Source organism: Seriola aureovittata, chromosome 23, assembly GCF_021018895.1.
Source record: "Seriola aureovittata isolate HTS-2021-v1 ecotype China chromosome 23, ASM2101889v1, whole genome shotgun sequence".
Lineage (NCBI taxonomy): Eukaryota > Metazoa > Chordata > Actinopteri > Carangiformes > Carangidae > Seriola > Seriola aureovittata.
The window spans coordinates 668,101-684,334 of NC_079386.1; the positions used below are offsets into that span (position 1 = coordinate 668,101).

At 40.4% G+C, this 16,234-nt stretch overlaps 1 protein-coding gene across 2 annotated transcripts in view; it reads left to right on the plus strand.

The window, feature by feature from the left end:
* Positions 1–12,739: 12,739 nt before the first annotated feature.
* The window catches only part of rap1gds1 (RAP1, GTP-GDP dissociation stimulator 1), a 33,063-nt gene continuing 29,568 nt past the window's right edge, over positions 12,740–16,234 (plus strand). Inside the window, exon 1 of one of the 2 annotated variants that reach the window (XM_056369310.1) lies at positions 12,740–13,102. In XM_056369310.1, the coding sequence (XP_056225285.1) occupies positions 13,099–13,102 (4 nt within the window). In that variant the 5' untranslated portion in view covers positions 12,740–13,098. The remainder of the gene's footprint in view (positions 13,103–16,234) is intronic. The other variant, XM_056369311.1, reaches the window with a different exon arrangement.

Below are 16,234 nucleotides of genomic sequence, written 5' to 3' on the forward strand. Positions count from 1 at the left end.
CAGGGACATTATGAGCAGCACTGGGGCTCCACAGGGGACTGTTTTGGCTCCGTTCCTGTTCACCCTGTATACGGCCGACTTTAAATACAACTCTGAGTCCTGCCACATCCAGAAATACTCGGATTACACAGCTATAGTGGTGCGTATCAGGAACGGACAGAAAGAGGAGTAAAGGGGTCTGAAGATGGCCTTCAGTGAATGGAGCAACAAGAACTGCCTCCTTCTGAACACCTCCAAGATCAAGGAGATGGTCATTGACTTTAAGGGGTCTGGGCCCACCCTTCAGCCAGTCAACATTCGAGGGAAGGACATTGAGGTGGTGCACTGGACAGTAAACTGGACTGGTCCCTGAACACAGATGCCATCTACCTGAAAGGGCAGAGCCGGCTCTTTTTCCTCAAGAGGCTCAGGTCCTTTGAAGTCTGCAGTGAAACGCTGCACGTTTTATCAGTCAGTGGTGGCCAGTGTACTTTTTTATACTGCAGTCTGCTGGGGCAGCATGTCAGACATGAACACAAAGAGACTGGACAAGCTGGTAAAAAAGGCTGGGTCTGTGCTTGGCAGGAGTCTGGACTCACTCAGGACTGTTGTGGAGAAATGCATGCAATGTAAGATGGAGGCCATCTTGGACAATACCAACCATCCTCTCCACAACATTCTGGCAGGACAGAGAAGCAGCTACAGCTGCAGCAAACGTCTCACCTCACTGTGCTGCAGAACAGAGAGGTTCAGGAGATCCTTTGTTCCCACACCCATCAGGCTATACAACAAGCCAACTATCTATCTGTCTGTCTGTCTGTCTGTCTGTCTGTCTGTCTGTCTGTCTATCTATCTATCTATCTATCTATCTATCTATCTGGATTGATGAGGGAAAACTTTTAGCATGAGGCTGCAACATGACAGAATTATGCACCCATGCATCTGCACTGAGAGTCTAACAGATTTTTCTAATTTCTTGTTAGGTATAATTCCTTAACAGGCTGACAAAGACAAAGGAAGAAAAAAGAAAATCAAAATATGTTTTTGTTTTTTTCTTGTTTGTTTTTTCTTCTTTCCTTTTTCTTCTTCTTTTCTCTCTCCCTTTCAATAACTCTTAATAAGTCAAAACATTATATAACAAAAGCTGTCAGTTTTTTTGTCACACTAGTAGTTTATGCTGTTATGTTATTTTATGTCATGTTATGTTACGTTATATCACCCTCCTTGTCTTTGTCTTGCCTCATCAATAAAAAAATTATAATTATAGTAAGAACACTTAATAGCTGCCATCACATGTAACTTAGCTTAGTGCCGTTAACTCATTAAAAGTATAATCAAGTGAGATCAAAATAAACAACACATAACTTCACTTAGGTGAAAATCTAAAAATGCTTCAAATTGTTCGTTAGACATTAAGTGTAAATGTTAGAATGATTCACAGTCACACTGCAAGTCTCTGCAAAATCTAGTGTTGCAAGTTACCACAATTATATATTTTTAAAAAGTTTGTAAGCTTGTGTAGTATAATCTCAAAAGTAAATTTCAAGCAAGGTTTTGTTGTATAGTTTCAGGTTAATTTACCTCAAGTAAATTAAGATAGCATGACTGGGTGCCAATCATGGATGTATCATAAGAACTGGATATGCACCACTGCTCTGCCTTGCAGCCAATTTTCCCAGTGGTCACTCGCAGTATTGCAGCAAGAAATCCCCTGCTGTCCAAAAAGCATTTTTCCCATAGACAGCAATAGTAAAAGAGACGCCTGTAAAACTGTTGACAGGATACCTCCGGCTGTAAACACAGTTAATTATTAATCTTTGTATTGTATATTTTTAAGTCATGGACTTTTAATCTTTCTAAAAATTTTCCAAAGCCAAGGAAAAGCCCAGAAAAGTATTTTTCTCTGTATGACATCATCATTGTGTACGTGCACTCTCCACGTGGAGTTAATGCAAATGCCTTACGGATGGACAAAAGTTGGTTAGAAAACTGAATTAACAAAATAAACTGTTGTCTTTGTTTTAAGACATCAAGATATTTTGATTTTGTGATTCTGTGTGGCAGTTATTGGTCACTTGTCAGCCTTTGTTCTTGAACGTAATTGTTTTTTAACCTATATATTAGCTGATATATTAGCTGCATAATGACTGGATTCACTGACACACTGTAAGTGATTTTTCATAACTACCCCATAACATTTTTCTTCAGTGAATTTTAATTTGGTAAGTCATTTACCTGATAGGTAAGGGATTGATTCTGTTATCTGCTATTATTGTGCCAGCAATGTCTCATCCTGACTGAAGTTCACCAGCCTGTCTTCTGCACATAACAACCACATTTAATTTTACCACACTGAGATAGTTTAAGCCATAAACTAAATCGTTTATGGCTTAAACTATCTCAGTGTGGTAAAATTAAAACTCTGACCTAACTCTGGCCTGAGATGGTGCAACCTGCTCTTCTGCTCTCACCCTGAGGGGAAAAACCGTCCCGGACGTCCTCATCACCATCTCTCTTACTACCCACGTCATCATTGTTTGTTCAGTATACAGTATACTACATGGTTCAATGGCATTCATTATCATTTAAATTAAATCTTTTTTTTTTTTTAATCCTTTTGATTTATTTTATCTTTTTCAAATCAAATATCTGGGACAGTAATGTATTTAATGAAAATACCTTGGTTCTGTGACAGCTACATTTGTGCAGAGGTGGACAAAGTACAAAAATATTGTAAAGTATAAGTAAAAGTACCAATACTTTGATGAAATATTACTCAAGTAGAAGTAAAAGTACTTATCTGAATGTTCAGCATGGTCAGACGTTTAAAAAAAAAGTTGGTTTCGTTCGATTGTAAGGAGGGCGCACGGTAAGGCCCCGTAGCTCCCCGCCTATAGTGGAGGAGCAGAGTGCCCTGTAATGTTGGGTAGGCAAAGTGCCTCACACTACAACCCTCTCTGTTAACACAGTTGATACATTTGATTTGACTGTAAATTCAAAGACACAATCAAATTGAAACTCGTGGCAATTTCGACGGTGTAACACCGACTATTCATAGCAGCTAAATTTAACCAAGGCTAATTTCCCCTAGTCTACTCAAGACTACTAGCAACTAACAGCTAGTAGTAGGGGCTAGCTGCTATGCAAATTTAGCCAATGTCCTACAGACTTAAACAGACTGCAAATTTTAAATTACGCGTTTTGTATTTGTTTGAAGTACGATAAACATGCGGACTGTCGGCTGAAGCGACTTCATTTGGTACTTAATGATGTGTCATGTTTGATTATGTTAGCATAGCAGCTAATTAGAATGTGCTGGCTAGCTGTGGGTTTCTTCTACTGTCAATGGTTGCAGGTGCTAGCAAAAAAATGCCCACGAAATGGGGTGAGCTTGGGTTGGCTATATTAAATAAAACTACTAATGAGACAGTAGAAATACTTACCAAAACATGCTTCTGAAGATGTGAAGTGGAGTTGTTGAACGCAGACAGGTACTTCACTGTTGGGAGGCACATCTTGCACTGCATGATGATGCTGTTGCCTTTTTTACGCTTGAACAAAAAGAAATCTTCCAAATGTGGCCAAGGATTTTTTTCTGCATCTAGTTCTACAGACTTCGATGTTTCAGCTTGAGCTTCATCTATTATTTCTAGGTCCGGGTCTTCTGGACCGCGACCGCTGGCCGTGCCTGCTTTGTCGACCTCCATTCTAGCACTAGAAACCAAAGACTTCGCGCTCACTAACCTAGCTTGTCCGCGCGCGCCAGTGCTAATCACATCATCATTTGTCACTGTTGGTTCTGGCCATTGGTTTACGTTTACGTTGCTCTATGGTTCTGGCGCGTATTTTTCCCCTGTAGGTTGAATTGTTATTTTTACTCAGTAACAGATAGGATTTATAAAGTAACTAAGTACAATACTTGAGTCAAAAGGTACTCAAGTAAAATACAAAATACCGATTTTAAATTGTACTTGAAAAATACAAAATACACAAAAAAAGTATTCAATACAGTAACGTGAGTAAATGTATTTCGTTACTTTCCACCTCTGCATTTGTGGACATTGACATTCTGCAGTGTTGTGGAAATATTGTATTGTATTGAACTAATTCATAACAAAGAGTCACACCATGCAGCCTGGCACTAATTTTATGTATACAATATGAAATAACAGTGACTTAATTAATAAATATATTTAAATACAAGTAAAACTGAAAAGGCTTTGGTTGAAAGTGATAAGACTAGGGCTGTCCGAAACGATTATTTTTTAAACGATTAATCTAGCGATTATTTTTTCAATTATTCGACTAATCTAACGATTTTTTTTTTTAAATTAACCTAACAGTAATTTTATTGCAATTATTTTCCAGTTAGTCATTTAATATAACAATTTGCCCCGTCCAACATCTTGACTCGCTGCACCAGGGTGTTTCCTCTTTATGTGCTAGCACATAAAGAGGAAACACGAGCTCGTGCATGACTGACGTGCTAGAGTGATATGCCAGATGCGCTTTGCAGAGTCTGCAGTCTACCGCACTGTTGGTGTCAAGATTAAAGTATTCCCAAACTTTGAGGGACCGTGTACGAGCCTTTTTTGCCGCGTGTTGCTCCACACGCTCCGTCGTACCGCTGGTAGACGCCGCCGTGTTGTTCAAATAGATTACACAGACGCAAATCATTCACGTAGTCACTGACTTCAATTACGTCACCGCGTTGTCCCAGCCCGTGCGCTGCGCTTGTATCCGGGTAAACCAAAGACGATGGATATAAACGGTCCCATTAGAAAGTTCCGGTTTTGTTCTATGAACATTTACCCTGTGTGGTTTTACACGACGCGTCCACACTAAAATTCCACGTCGAATAATTTTTATAATCGACAACGTCGATTACGTCGGATAATCGTCCCAGCCCTAGATAAGACGATGAAAAAACAAATCATCATGGACAAAATCTCAGTGTAAAAAATGATCAAAATCAACACATTTTATTTGATATGCTCCATCATAAATAAGTAGTAGGCCTGTAAGAATACGTAGAAGATGACTATATAAGATATGAACATAGATATGAATATGTCACAAGGTGTGTGTGTGTATGTGTTTGGGCTTTGGGTCTGCCCCCCCCCCCCCCCAAGTCTTTATCAAGACTCTGGCTCTGTGTGTGCTGCTTGACAGATTCCTCCCCAGTACAAAGCCCTCTGGGTAATTTTATCTGACAAGTTGTAGTATCTGTCACATGCAGCATCAATTTCCTATTAAAAATGGTAAAAAAAAAAAAAAAAAGCTCAATCTTTTAACTAAGAGACTAGTTTTCCCTTTAACATCACAATCAACTGTCAACACGAATTTTATCATATCAACGATCATAGGTTTAAAACCATCTTACTTTTCAGAACATTATCTTCATTGTTTGTTGCTGTTGTCATTTGTGTAAATTGATGATTGCAAGCCCTGTAGAAGTCTTATTACTCCACTAGCATAGCGTTTATGAACGCGCGGCGCCAAATCCAGAACGCCGTTTGCTTGTTCTCATAGCCCAGAGGCACCATGGAAGTGACACTACTGCGCATATTCAGTGGGCTGCATAACGCGGAAGTGACCCAGAAGCCAGAAACTGTTTTGGCGTATTCGCCAGGCGAGCAATTTCTGTAGACATGAACAGGCGCCATTTTTTTTAGACACAGTATCCAATTCTTATAATACATCCATGGTACCAATCCAGGGCAACAAGACCACAGTATTAGCCAGCTAGCAATGCAGAGCAGCATATAGCCTAACTTCTTAGCCTTAGCTAGCTTCGTAGCTTATCAACCTCTTTGCCCATATTTGGATTAGCTGAGGGTCATCCTGCCAAGACGCCACATGAGTTTCGAAACCCCTCTTCAGGTTGCCGCCCCCATGGCGGATATTTTGAATTAAATGTTTTCAGCTGTGTTTTTTATTGATCTCAGAAGTGATCTGAGATCAAAAGGAGGACTGAAGGGATATGTTATGTTTACTACTGTATGCTTTGTATGATTAAAAAGGCAAGTCAGCCTTAAACTGATGATTATGATTGTTTATGAACATTGTGACATGTGAACATTAAACATTGTGACCCTGATTGCCGTTTGAGATTGCAGAATGACGTACAGGGACAGACAAGACAGTACAAGTATGACATGTTTAGATAACAGGTTCAGGTCAGAGTGGTGTGAGGAGGGAAGAGGCGGAGTGACCCTGTTACACAGAGAATGTGTGTATAAGAATGAATGTCTGAAACAAGAAAGTACTGCATGCTGCTTATACAGGCGAGAGGAGAGCAGGGTGGTCCAGAGCTCTGTAAGCAATCTCAAACTTATATGCTTCACTATACTTTTAATAAATTAGACGTGTTGAACTTTATCTGTTGTCCTGCATACTTCATCAAACGAACGCACGAGTCCTGTTCGGTTATATATGGATCTGGACTCAACAGATGAGGCAAGAGCGACGTCTGTCCACCGTCTGCCAGTCAGCCAGTCCAACACTGCGGCCCACAGGGTGATTGTGGTAAACACAGGAAATGGTCTCTGGTGACGAATCTTCTGCCTCATCTTTATCTATGGTCACCATCATTAAGACACTGACAGGTTCCAACATGACTGACAGCGGGGGAGTTCGCTGTGCTTGGTTTTTCTCCTGTGATCCTTGAAAGGTTACATCTTTTAGCTTTTGAAAATATGCTTGTTCTGATGTGACTAAAAGTCTAACCTAAACTACATCAGTTCATACATGGTACTTTTTTGTCCTCGCCTGAAAATGTCATATTTGATAGCCACCGCTAGGATATACTTTATACAAGTACACATGTGTCTCCTCTTGTGGCACCTCTTGTTTCTCCTTGTATTTCTTCTTGTGTCTCCTTTTATTTCTCCTCTTGTGGTTCCTCTTTGGTGTCCACTTGTGTCTCCTCGTGTGTCTCCTCTTTTGTCTCCTCTTGTTTCTCCCTTTTGTGTCTCCTCCTGTTTCTCTTGTGTCTCCTCGTTTGTCACTTCCTACAACCAAAAGCAGAAATAATGAAACTAATTTGTTGTGTATCAAATTCACCTTTTAATATTCCAGATGTGCTACTTGTCACGTCTGCTGCTCTGGGCTACAAGATGAGTTAGAGGAAAAACCTACAGGACGAGGAGGAAGAGGTCGAGGAGACCCGGGGAGAGAGCTCAGTGCAGAGCTTGAGCACAATCCAATAAAAACTTACTTTAAAAGTAAAAGTCACATATTAGAACGGACACAAATAAACGTCTACAAGTGTTTGTTGTCACACTTTATTTTACAGCTGACTGATAAGACGTAACAAGTTCTACTTTGTATCAAATTAGACAAAACTAACTTTAGACAGTAAACAAACACAGTTATACCCTATTTAGATAACATTACACCAAAATAGGGAACTAAATAGGAGAACCTAATATACTTTTAGACACATTTTACAAGTACATAGCTAATGAGAAATCAAATATAGTCATATCAGATCCACAATAGGATCAGATCAGACACTGTTCTACAACCCATTGCTGTGACACATCACATTGAACACTTCCATTTTGGACCTATGAAGCTTCATTAGACAACACACGTTATTAGATAAATGCAATGCCATATTATATCAGTTATATATTATTTAGCCTTTATTTAAGAAAGTTTCTCTTTCTTACAGCTCATTAACCTGGAGAACCTGGTCACTTTCACACTCATGGCAACTACAAGTCAGGAACTCTGTTTGTAACACTGTCCTCATTGACCTTTTAACAAAACCATATGTGTGTGTGAATTCTCTGACCCATCTCTGAGCAGGTTGCTGCATTTTATATCAATTCCATCACTCGCCTCTCCCCTGGACTGCTCTCGATGCCTTCGGCTGATTAAAAAAACAGCCAAATTCAATCAGATTCAAGAAAATGAGCGACTCCTGGAGTTGCTGGCCGCAGGAGCCTCCTGCATTCCCAACAACAACCTCATCACCCTCTGCCAAACCCAAAGCACGGATCTGTCCCACACCTGCTCCGTCGGAGCCCTGGACCATCGTTCAGGGTGACAAGAAAGGAGGTAAAAGCTCTTCTTGCAACGTTACTCCACCACCGGGGTCCATCCATTTGATCAACAGGTTTGATGTACTGGGGAGGCAAGAGCGACATCTGTCCACCGTCTGCCACTCAGCTAGTCCAACACTGCGGCCCACAGGGTGATCGTGGTAAACGCAGGAAATGGTCTCTGGTGAAGAATCTTCTGCCTCATCTTTATCTATCGTCACCATCATTAAGACACTGACAGGTTCCAACATGACTGACAGCGGGGGAGTTCGCTGTGCTTGGTTTTTCTCCTGTGATGAACACAGTGTATGGTCTATCACATTTTCAAAATAAAATAAAATTCATTACACTGACTTAAAGCTCTACTTCAAAGTAAGAGTACTTCATATAAATGTAGTGGAATCAAAAGGACAATATTTGTCTTTTAAATGTAGTGAAGTAAAAGCCATAAGTTTATTAGGTTAGTTATAAATACAAATACTGAAGTACAGCACTCAAGCAAATGTAATTGCATCACTTATACTTGGTGCACCACACATTTATTATTGCCAACAATCCAAGTTACCCAGTGTTTATCCAGTAATGCTGATTAAATGGCAAAAGTTTTTTTTCTCTGAGGTTAAATTTGAAAATGTGGTGAAAGTGCAAACTATCAGGTTTGAATAAACCGTCACTGGAGCTAGTGATTTTGGTGCTTTTTAAACTGGATGCTTTTCTATGTTGCACTTTTATGACTGATCTGAAATTTGGACACGTATGTCTGCACAGTGAGCAGCCTCAGAGATGTTGGTAGATTCAGCCAGTTGGTCTTTAGTCAGGTTTAATCCATCCCTCACACAATCAAACCTGAGTTACTAGGCTATCCGTATGCGGTCATACTGTATTTTCTTCTGGTGGAAGTTGGCAACCCTGTACACAGCATCAGGCGGGAGAAAACGGAGGAAGCTGCCGCCTGCTTCAGGGGCGGCAGACAGCAGCTGGGTAAAATCACATGGCTGTGTGACTGTTTCATATTTTAAGGGGATAAAGTTTGTTTTTTACTTTCTGTCTATCCCACATCCAGTGGTGTAGTCTCCTTTATTTTGGTGGGTATACTGCGCTATCCCATTTACAGTATATCACTGAAGGTGAAGGCTAAATAACAGAAACACCTAATATACACTACATCCTCCACAGTGATCAACTGGTTCAACAACTGTCTAAAACTATTTAAATAACAAATTTCCAACTGACTTTAACTGACTTTGTACTTTTATCTGAGAAAATTTTACACAGGGATTTTACTTGTACTGGAGTTAGTGTCCGTTCACCTGCTGACGTGCTGACATCAGTGTAGAGTCTCATCTCCAATTGCTGCTCTGAACACAGTTAATGTTGCTGTTGTCACAGGTCTGAGGGGTGCAGACAGGTTTATTAACCAAAATTACAGACATGAACAGACGACGTGAACAAACCCTGAACTAAACAGACGAACCGACACAGACAAAGGGAAGCACAAAGACTATACAGACACAGGAGGCGAGGTGATTGCACACAGGTGAAACACATCAGGGCGGGGCAGGCAATCACCACACAGAAACAAGACCACGACAGGAAGCAAAAACACTGAGACACACAAGGAACCAAATTACAAAATAAAACAGGAAGTGCGAAAAGTCCAAAACAAAACTAACAAAAAGTGTCTGCCATTGAAAAACATGACAGCTGTGTTCTTCATCACAGTGTCTAACTACCTGCTGTACATTTAAACTTACACTAGTTCTGCTCCAGCACCCAGAGCTCTCTGCTCCTTTTAGCGACTTTCAGTAACTCAGCAGTTGTTAACATGCTCCGCTCATTAAATACGCACACATAAATGTATGATGTTGACGTTTAAGTGATTTAGTAGAATTTAGCCTGTTCCTGCGGCTGTTGTCCAGATAGATGCGTCAGTAACTTTTCTTTTACAAGTGAGACAAAGAGACTGTTTGATCCAGAACCAGCAAGTTCAGGATCCACTGCCTAATACTGTATTTATTTTAGCATATTCATATTTATCCTTACTATTTATTATACACACACAACAGACCCAGCATGTTTGAATATAAAGAACTTGTATGATCTAAACTAATTGTCCTCTCACATGTTTGTCTGTATAAGGACCAGAATTCCAGTCCAGTCCTCCCAGTGACGGACCAGCACCTGCCTTTTCTTCTGCGTCTCGCCTCATCAACCATCAACAAACACATTACATTAACACCAGTATTATCCCTGCACATCCTGCTCATCAGGTGTTTTGTCAACACTTTGTTGTTTTATTTTTTTAATGTGTATCTATGTATATCTATCTTTTTGACTGTTGCAGTATTTTACCTTTTTATTGCTATTTCCTGTTAATATGTTTATTGTATACTGCACCAAACACCAAGCCAAATATGTTGTAAGTAAAAACCTACCTGGCAATAAACCTTACTCTGATCCTGCCTTTGTGATGATGTCATCATCCCTTCTTCATGCTGCTGTAGCCTGACACCCATGTGTCATGCAGTATCCCCTTGCCTTCACATTTTTATTGGAAAATAAAAACATACTGTTTGTACTACAAGTACTCATAATTTGTTTCAGTGCTATCAACAATTTTATCTATCAACAATAAATGAACATATGAATAATAAATTATAAGGAACATGGGGAAAACATATATAATATGTGTAAATAACATAACATTTTCTCTATTCTCCATAAAAGTGTGTGCAATGTAAAAGACAACTATACTGCAATACTATAGCAACATTTAAGTGTTTCCTTCTAAAAAACAGATAATAATGGGAAATAAATAATTAATGGAAAATAAATATTGAAGATAAAAAAAAAATACAGTAACATTGAAGTGCTTAAGAACTGGTAAACTGAAGTTTAAAGTCAAATCAAGAAGGCCCCAATCACTTATTTCTTAATTCTTTTTCGGTTGTAAACAAAGAAATTGTGAAGGACAGATCATGTTCAGCAATGAACATGAACATACGCATTTTCTGATCGCAGACACGGTCAGTCATTGATGACTGAGTGTCAACTGTAACTGTCGCTCCTGGTAACGTAGTTGTATGTTGGAGTGCGCGGGCAGCAGCTTTATGACTGGAGTCCAATTCATGAAGAAAGAGCACTTTTTGTTTTACTGCTCCTGGCAGATAGCAGCTTCCTGGAGCACACTGTGCAGAAACAAGCGCCCGGCTCCTTCAAGCCGCTGGATCCTACAACTGCCAGTGTTGCCAAGATCCGCCAAGCCCCGCTCTGCTTCTGACAACCTGACCACACTCTGCCACATAATGAAGCCACTTCCATTTAGCAAACCAAGTTGGTGTAAATGCATGGCTGAAAGGTTCTTTCCCAAAAGGTCTGGCCGGAAAATTGAAGTTGGATGGCTGGCAAGGCTCCTCATATGCCGCCAAGTCACTCCTAGCCTGACACCTTTTAGCAGCAGGCTCCTCAGTGTTGGTGGTGCTAATGCTGATCTACTCTGGCGGGTGCTGTAGCAGCAGTGTCTGTCTCTGAGGAAATATTACAACCAAACGAAAACGATGCTGATAGAGCTGCTCTCTTGGGAAGGCTGGACTTCATATGTGCTCTCTTTAGCTGGTGGTTTGCCAAAAAAAAAACCTGCAATACACTTTTCCTCCTTGAGATTTTATCATTCGATTAGCTAGCAATGCTACAGCAGCAGGATGTGGTTAGTAGAGAGTTTACATAACCTGCTCAACACTGCCTCTGATTGGCTAATAATCGTTGTCTTCCCTGGTTGGATTGGTTGGGTAGAACTGGTCATATCAAGACTACAAGAACATTATGCTCTGCCATGGGTTTACAGCGTATACCTGCGTATCACATAGACTTCGCCACTGCCCACATCTCCCTACCATCCTCACAACTTCTCACATAGTGACCTACACTATGTTAATTAGCTTGATTGTTACCTACCAGAAGTGAACTTATATTTAGCATGTACTGTATATAAACTTTTTATCAATACTATCAAGCATTCAACTCATGCTGCATTCACTTGCACTTGGATATCATAATTTCACTCCTCAGAGTCTCTTTAGAGTCTCTTCAGATTTATAGTTAACAATATCATCAACAACCTCACATTGTGTAAAGCACCAAAAATGAATTTTCTCTACTTAACAAATGTATAACAATGTCAAAAGTTCCTATGAGAGGAAACCATATGTCTGAATATAATTTATTCTGACCTCCTACTCAATTCCTGATTTCTATTTAATTATTATTTTAATGGCTCGATTTTATGTATTTTTTTTGTCATGTTATCTTATTTCAACATTTCAATCCTGTTTTTGTATTTGTGGTTAGGAAAGGAGTATTTATCATCCAGGTGTTAAAAATAAAGTTAGTTTTAAAAAATCCTAGTGTACATGCAGTCACATTCTTTTCCTAAGTCCTTATAAATTCTCCTTCACATCTTTCCTTGACCTCATTGCATTTTCCATCGAGGTCGAGGATTAGAAGTAAGGAAAGGAGATTAGTTTGACTTTTTGCCAGCAGTCCATGATTGAATGTTTAATGCTTAATTATACCTTACAGCACATCTGTGTGGAGTCAGCCGTCTACGTGTCTCCGACTGCCACCTACCGGCGGTGTGTCCTATAACATCCTGTTCCTAAAAGGAGTTTTATTCTGAAGGTTGTGCCCGGAAGTCCTACTCTTCATGCAGTCTGAAGGAATTGACTGTGGCATGAGACTGAGCCAGTCGTCCGGGGGAGCGCCAGGCAGTGAGTGTTGGTGTGGATATGAGAGGAAGTCTGATGTGTTAACCTAGTAGTGAGCCGGTGTACAGGCCGCTGCACAGCAGCATCCATCTGAGCGGGACTGACTGACCGGCCCGGCGGCTGCTGTCGCTACCTAATTGGCTAGCTAGCTACCTATCCTAAACCTGCTAACTTTACCAGTTTGAGGCGGTTTACAGGGCGAGCAGTGTGGGAAAGGCGGGGCCTCCGGCTAGTACGACTCGGTTTACAGCTGCCCTGGAGAGCTTAGCAGCCCGCTTCATTTTCCGGACCAACATCCTGCTGAGATGGGTGAGTAGACTGCTAGCTAACCAGCTCTCTCAGAACCGAGTTAGCCAACCACAACTGTTGTCATCATTTAATTGAACCGTCAACGGTTATAATGAAAACGCCACGCATGGGTGATTGTTGACATTATGTATTATGCATTAAAGCCAGAATAGCATTTCGTTGACCTGCATAGTTTTCTGCTGTATTATTCAGTCATAGGGAAAGCTGACTGTGGCTGAATCGTGTGTACGTGCGCGCGTCCGCCTCAGTGCTCGGGTGGGGTAGCTTCCCTGACTCCATCCTCTATCTGCTCCCAGTGGTCGTCTGGCTCGTCGTTTTTCCCTTTAACTCTGTGAATATTATAAACTGTCAGTGCCTTTGTTCGTGCCTGGTGTGATTGAGCTGGGACCGACGTGGAGGTCTCAGCAGCTACATGAACGTACATCCCCTGATATGGCAGTGATGGTGTAGATGGCACTTCTCCATCTCCACAGCTGTTATGCAATAGGATCCAGCAGCCCACTTTGTGTTGCTGTTTATACTGCACTGCTCTCTATAGTGCTACTGTTTGTACTGGTTATTGATGATAGACACAACACTGGTTACTGATTGTTTGAGTGCGGCATCTTCAGTTCAAGTTTAATACAAATTGACATTAACAGCCTGCTTCAGACTCTCCAAACACATTAGTAAACCAGTCTCCCTGTGAGGCAGTGGTGTTCCTGAATGCAATCATGCACTCATGTTGTCATATAAGACATCCAGGGATGGAAGGATGGATGTGTGGGTTGTGTAGTGCACCAGCAACTGACAGAAACAACCAGGTCACTGCAACAGCGTCTGCAACCCAGCCCTTATGCAATATATCATCACCTGGTTTGTAGGTACAATGGTGGAATGAGCTTTAAGACAACTGCCTGTGTTACTACAATGATTCTTACCATTACCTTATTCTCTGCTGATGATCAATAGAGAAAGTAGTGTGTCAGCTTCTGCACTAATTAGAGTGCAGTCTGGAGCAAATCTTGACAGGTCAGTCCTAATCAGGTTTTGCTGAGAATGTAGACTGTACAGACTGAATTGGCAGTGCTGTCAATCAAAATGAATAAGCATCACTGTGTATAAAACACATATACTGTATTGAAGCTAGGAATGCCCCGATCACGTGTTTTTGCCACCAATACCGATCATATGTGCTGATACCAATCATTTTTTTGTGTTTTGTTATAGCAGCAACAAGTATCCTACAGTAAGGACAACTAAATTTCACAACGTTATAATTAATTCATTGATTAATTAAATGTGTTAATTTATGTGAATGAACACAATTATTAACAGACAGAGAAATTATTAAGCCTATTCAATGGGCTAAACAGTGCAAATAGTCAAAATAGCAAATAAAAGCCAATATGTCTCATTAACTCAGTTGCATTGTACAAACTAAAGAATAATAGGATTTCAAGTCAGATACAGGCTGCATTGACAATGTATGTATTTTATTTTGGCATTGCAAATGGCGTACGTTATATCAGTCTCACCGACTTTATCAAAGTTCCACGCGGCCGACATGTTGTTTTATTTTGGTGGCCTGTCGCGCGCCGTTGCACTGAACAAGGTGGGAGGCGGGACTAGACTACACAGCACACAGTGCTTCTCTCTGCCGCAGGAATGATAACCTAATCATTTGTCATAGCATGTGATGGACATACACCAGCAATAAATGATTGATTCAGTTACTGTGGTTAACATGGCTGGCAGTCCAGCAGATTGGTGGCGTGTAGTCCTTTTAATGGAGCAGAGTAAAGAAGGATGAAGACGAGTCAAAAGCAGTTGTTCGCAAAATCAGCTGGTTTGCAGGTTCCTCATTTTGTTGACTGTTAGCTGGGAGGCTCCATCAAAGTAAAAGTGTAGGTAGCCATCAGCTAAAAAATAACATGTAATCTCAAAATTCACATTTAAATTTTAAATTGCATTGGAAATAAATGTTATTTTTGCCAGAGGCATCATAGAAGGCATCCCAGAGGACAGCAGAATACAAACCTCCCAGCTTGTTCTCAGTGACTTTAGTGGCTGTGCTCACCAGTCTAGCCAAATTGTTTTTATATATACAACTGAGATGTGTACACCTGGGACCCGATGCATGGAGACTGTGTTTTTAATACCAACTGATGGATTAAGGGAGTGTCTTCACCCATTTATGGCTAATTGTAGGAGCGGAAACAAGGCTCGTGCACATGTGGCCAATTTCTTAATGAGTGAGCTTTATAAAGATGATGCACGGCTTTATAACCCTGACGAAAGAATGTGTATGAATATTTCTGGTTTTGTGTATACACATAGTTTTAGTCATGAATCTACACAGTTTTATGCATCTGGCCCCAGGATGGTTCTAACAGTACTTCGTAAAAAAAATCATCAGAATATTCAGATTAACAGCAAATCTATTTAACCTCCTAACTAGTTAATTGTAACCCATGGACATTGGGTTGAACAATGGTGTCTTCAAGCAGGGGTTACGTCTGTAACTGTCTTTTTCTAGTTATTGTTTGTATCTATTTGTTTGTTTTTTCACCAGTTAGAGAGAGAACAGTTTAGACAAAAATGTCCATAGATCAGCACTACACTGAAGGTGCTGTGGTATAAGGTAAAGTATTTGTCAACACAGGTTTTTCCTCTAAAATGAAAGTAAAATGTTCACTAGATGAATTTAGGAAAAATCGTGTGGTACATTGAAAGTGCTGTAATGAAGGTGAGTGATATGTAACGATCATATGTAATGATGCAGCATCTATATTATCGTGCTCTATGCTGCTATTTGGACTTTTGTTATGAGGTGTGAAGTTTCTGGATCCAAAGATGGAAAAGCAGCGAGAATTGTATGAATTTAGATTTAGATGAAGGTCTGTAATGCGTTAGCCACTGATCGGTTCCTTAAAATGACCGGTACACTGTCGGCCTCTGGCTGTTTGACAATGAGATACATGTAGCACTTGCACTAATGACTTCTTCACTTAAATGACTCTTGAATTGGACTTTTGATGGATTTTCTTGAGATGTGTGATGGTTTCAAAGCTTGATCATAAAAAAGTTACTGTGAAACCACATACGTTACACTACCTCCTCACTGTCTGAAGAAATGGTAATCCACCAGTC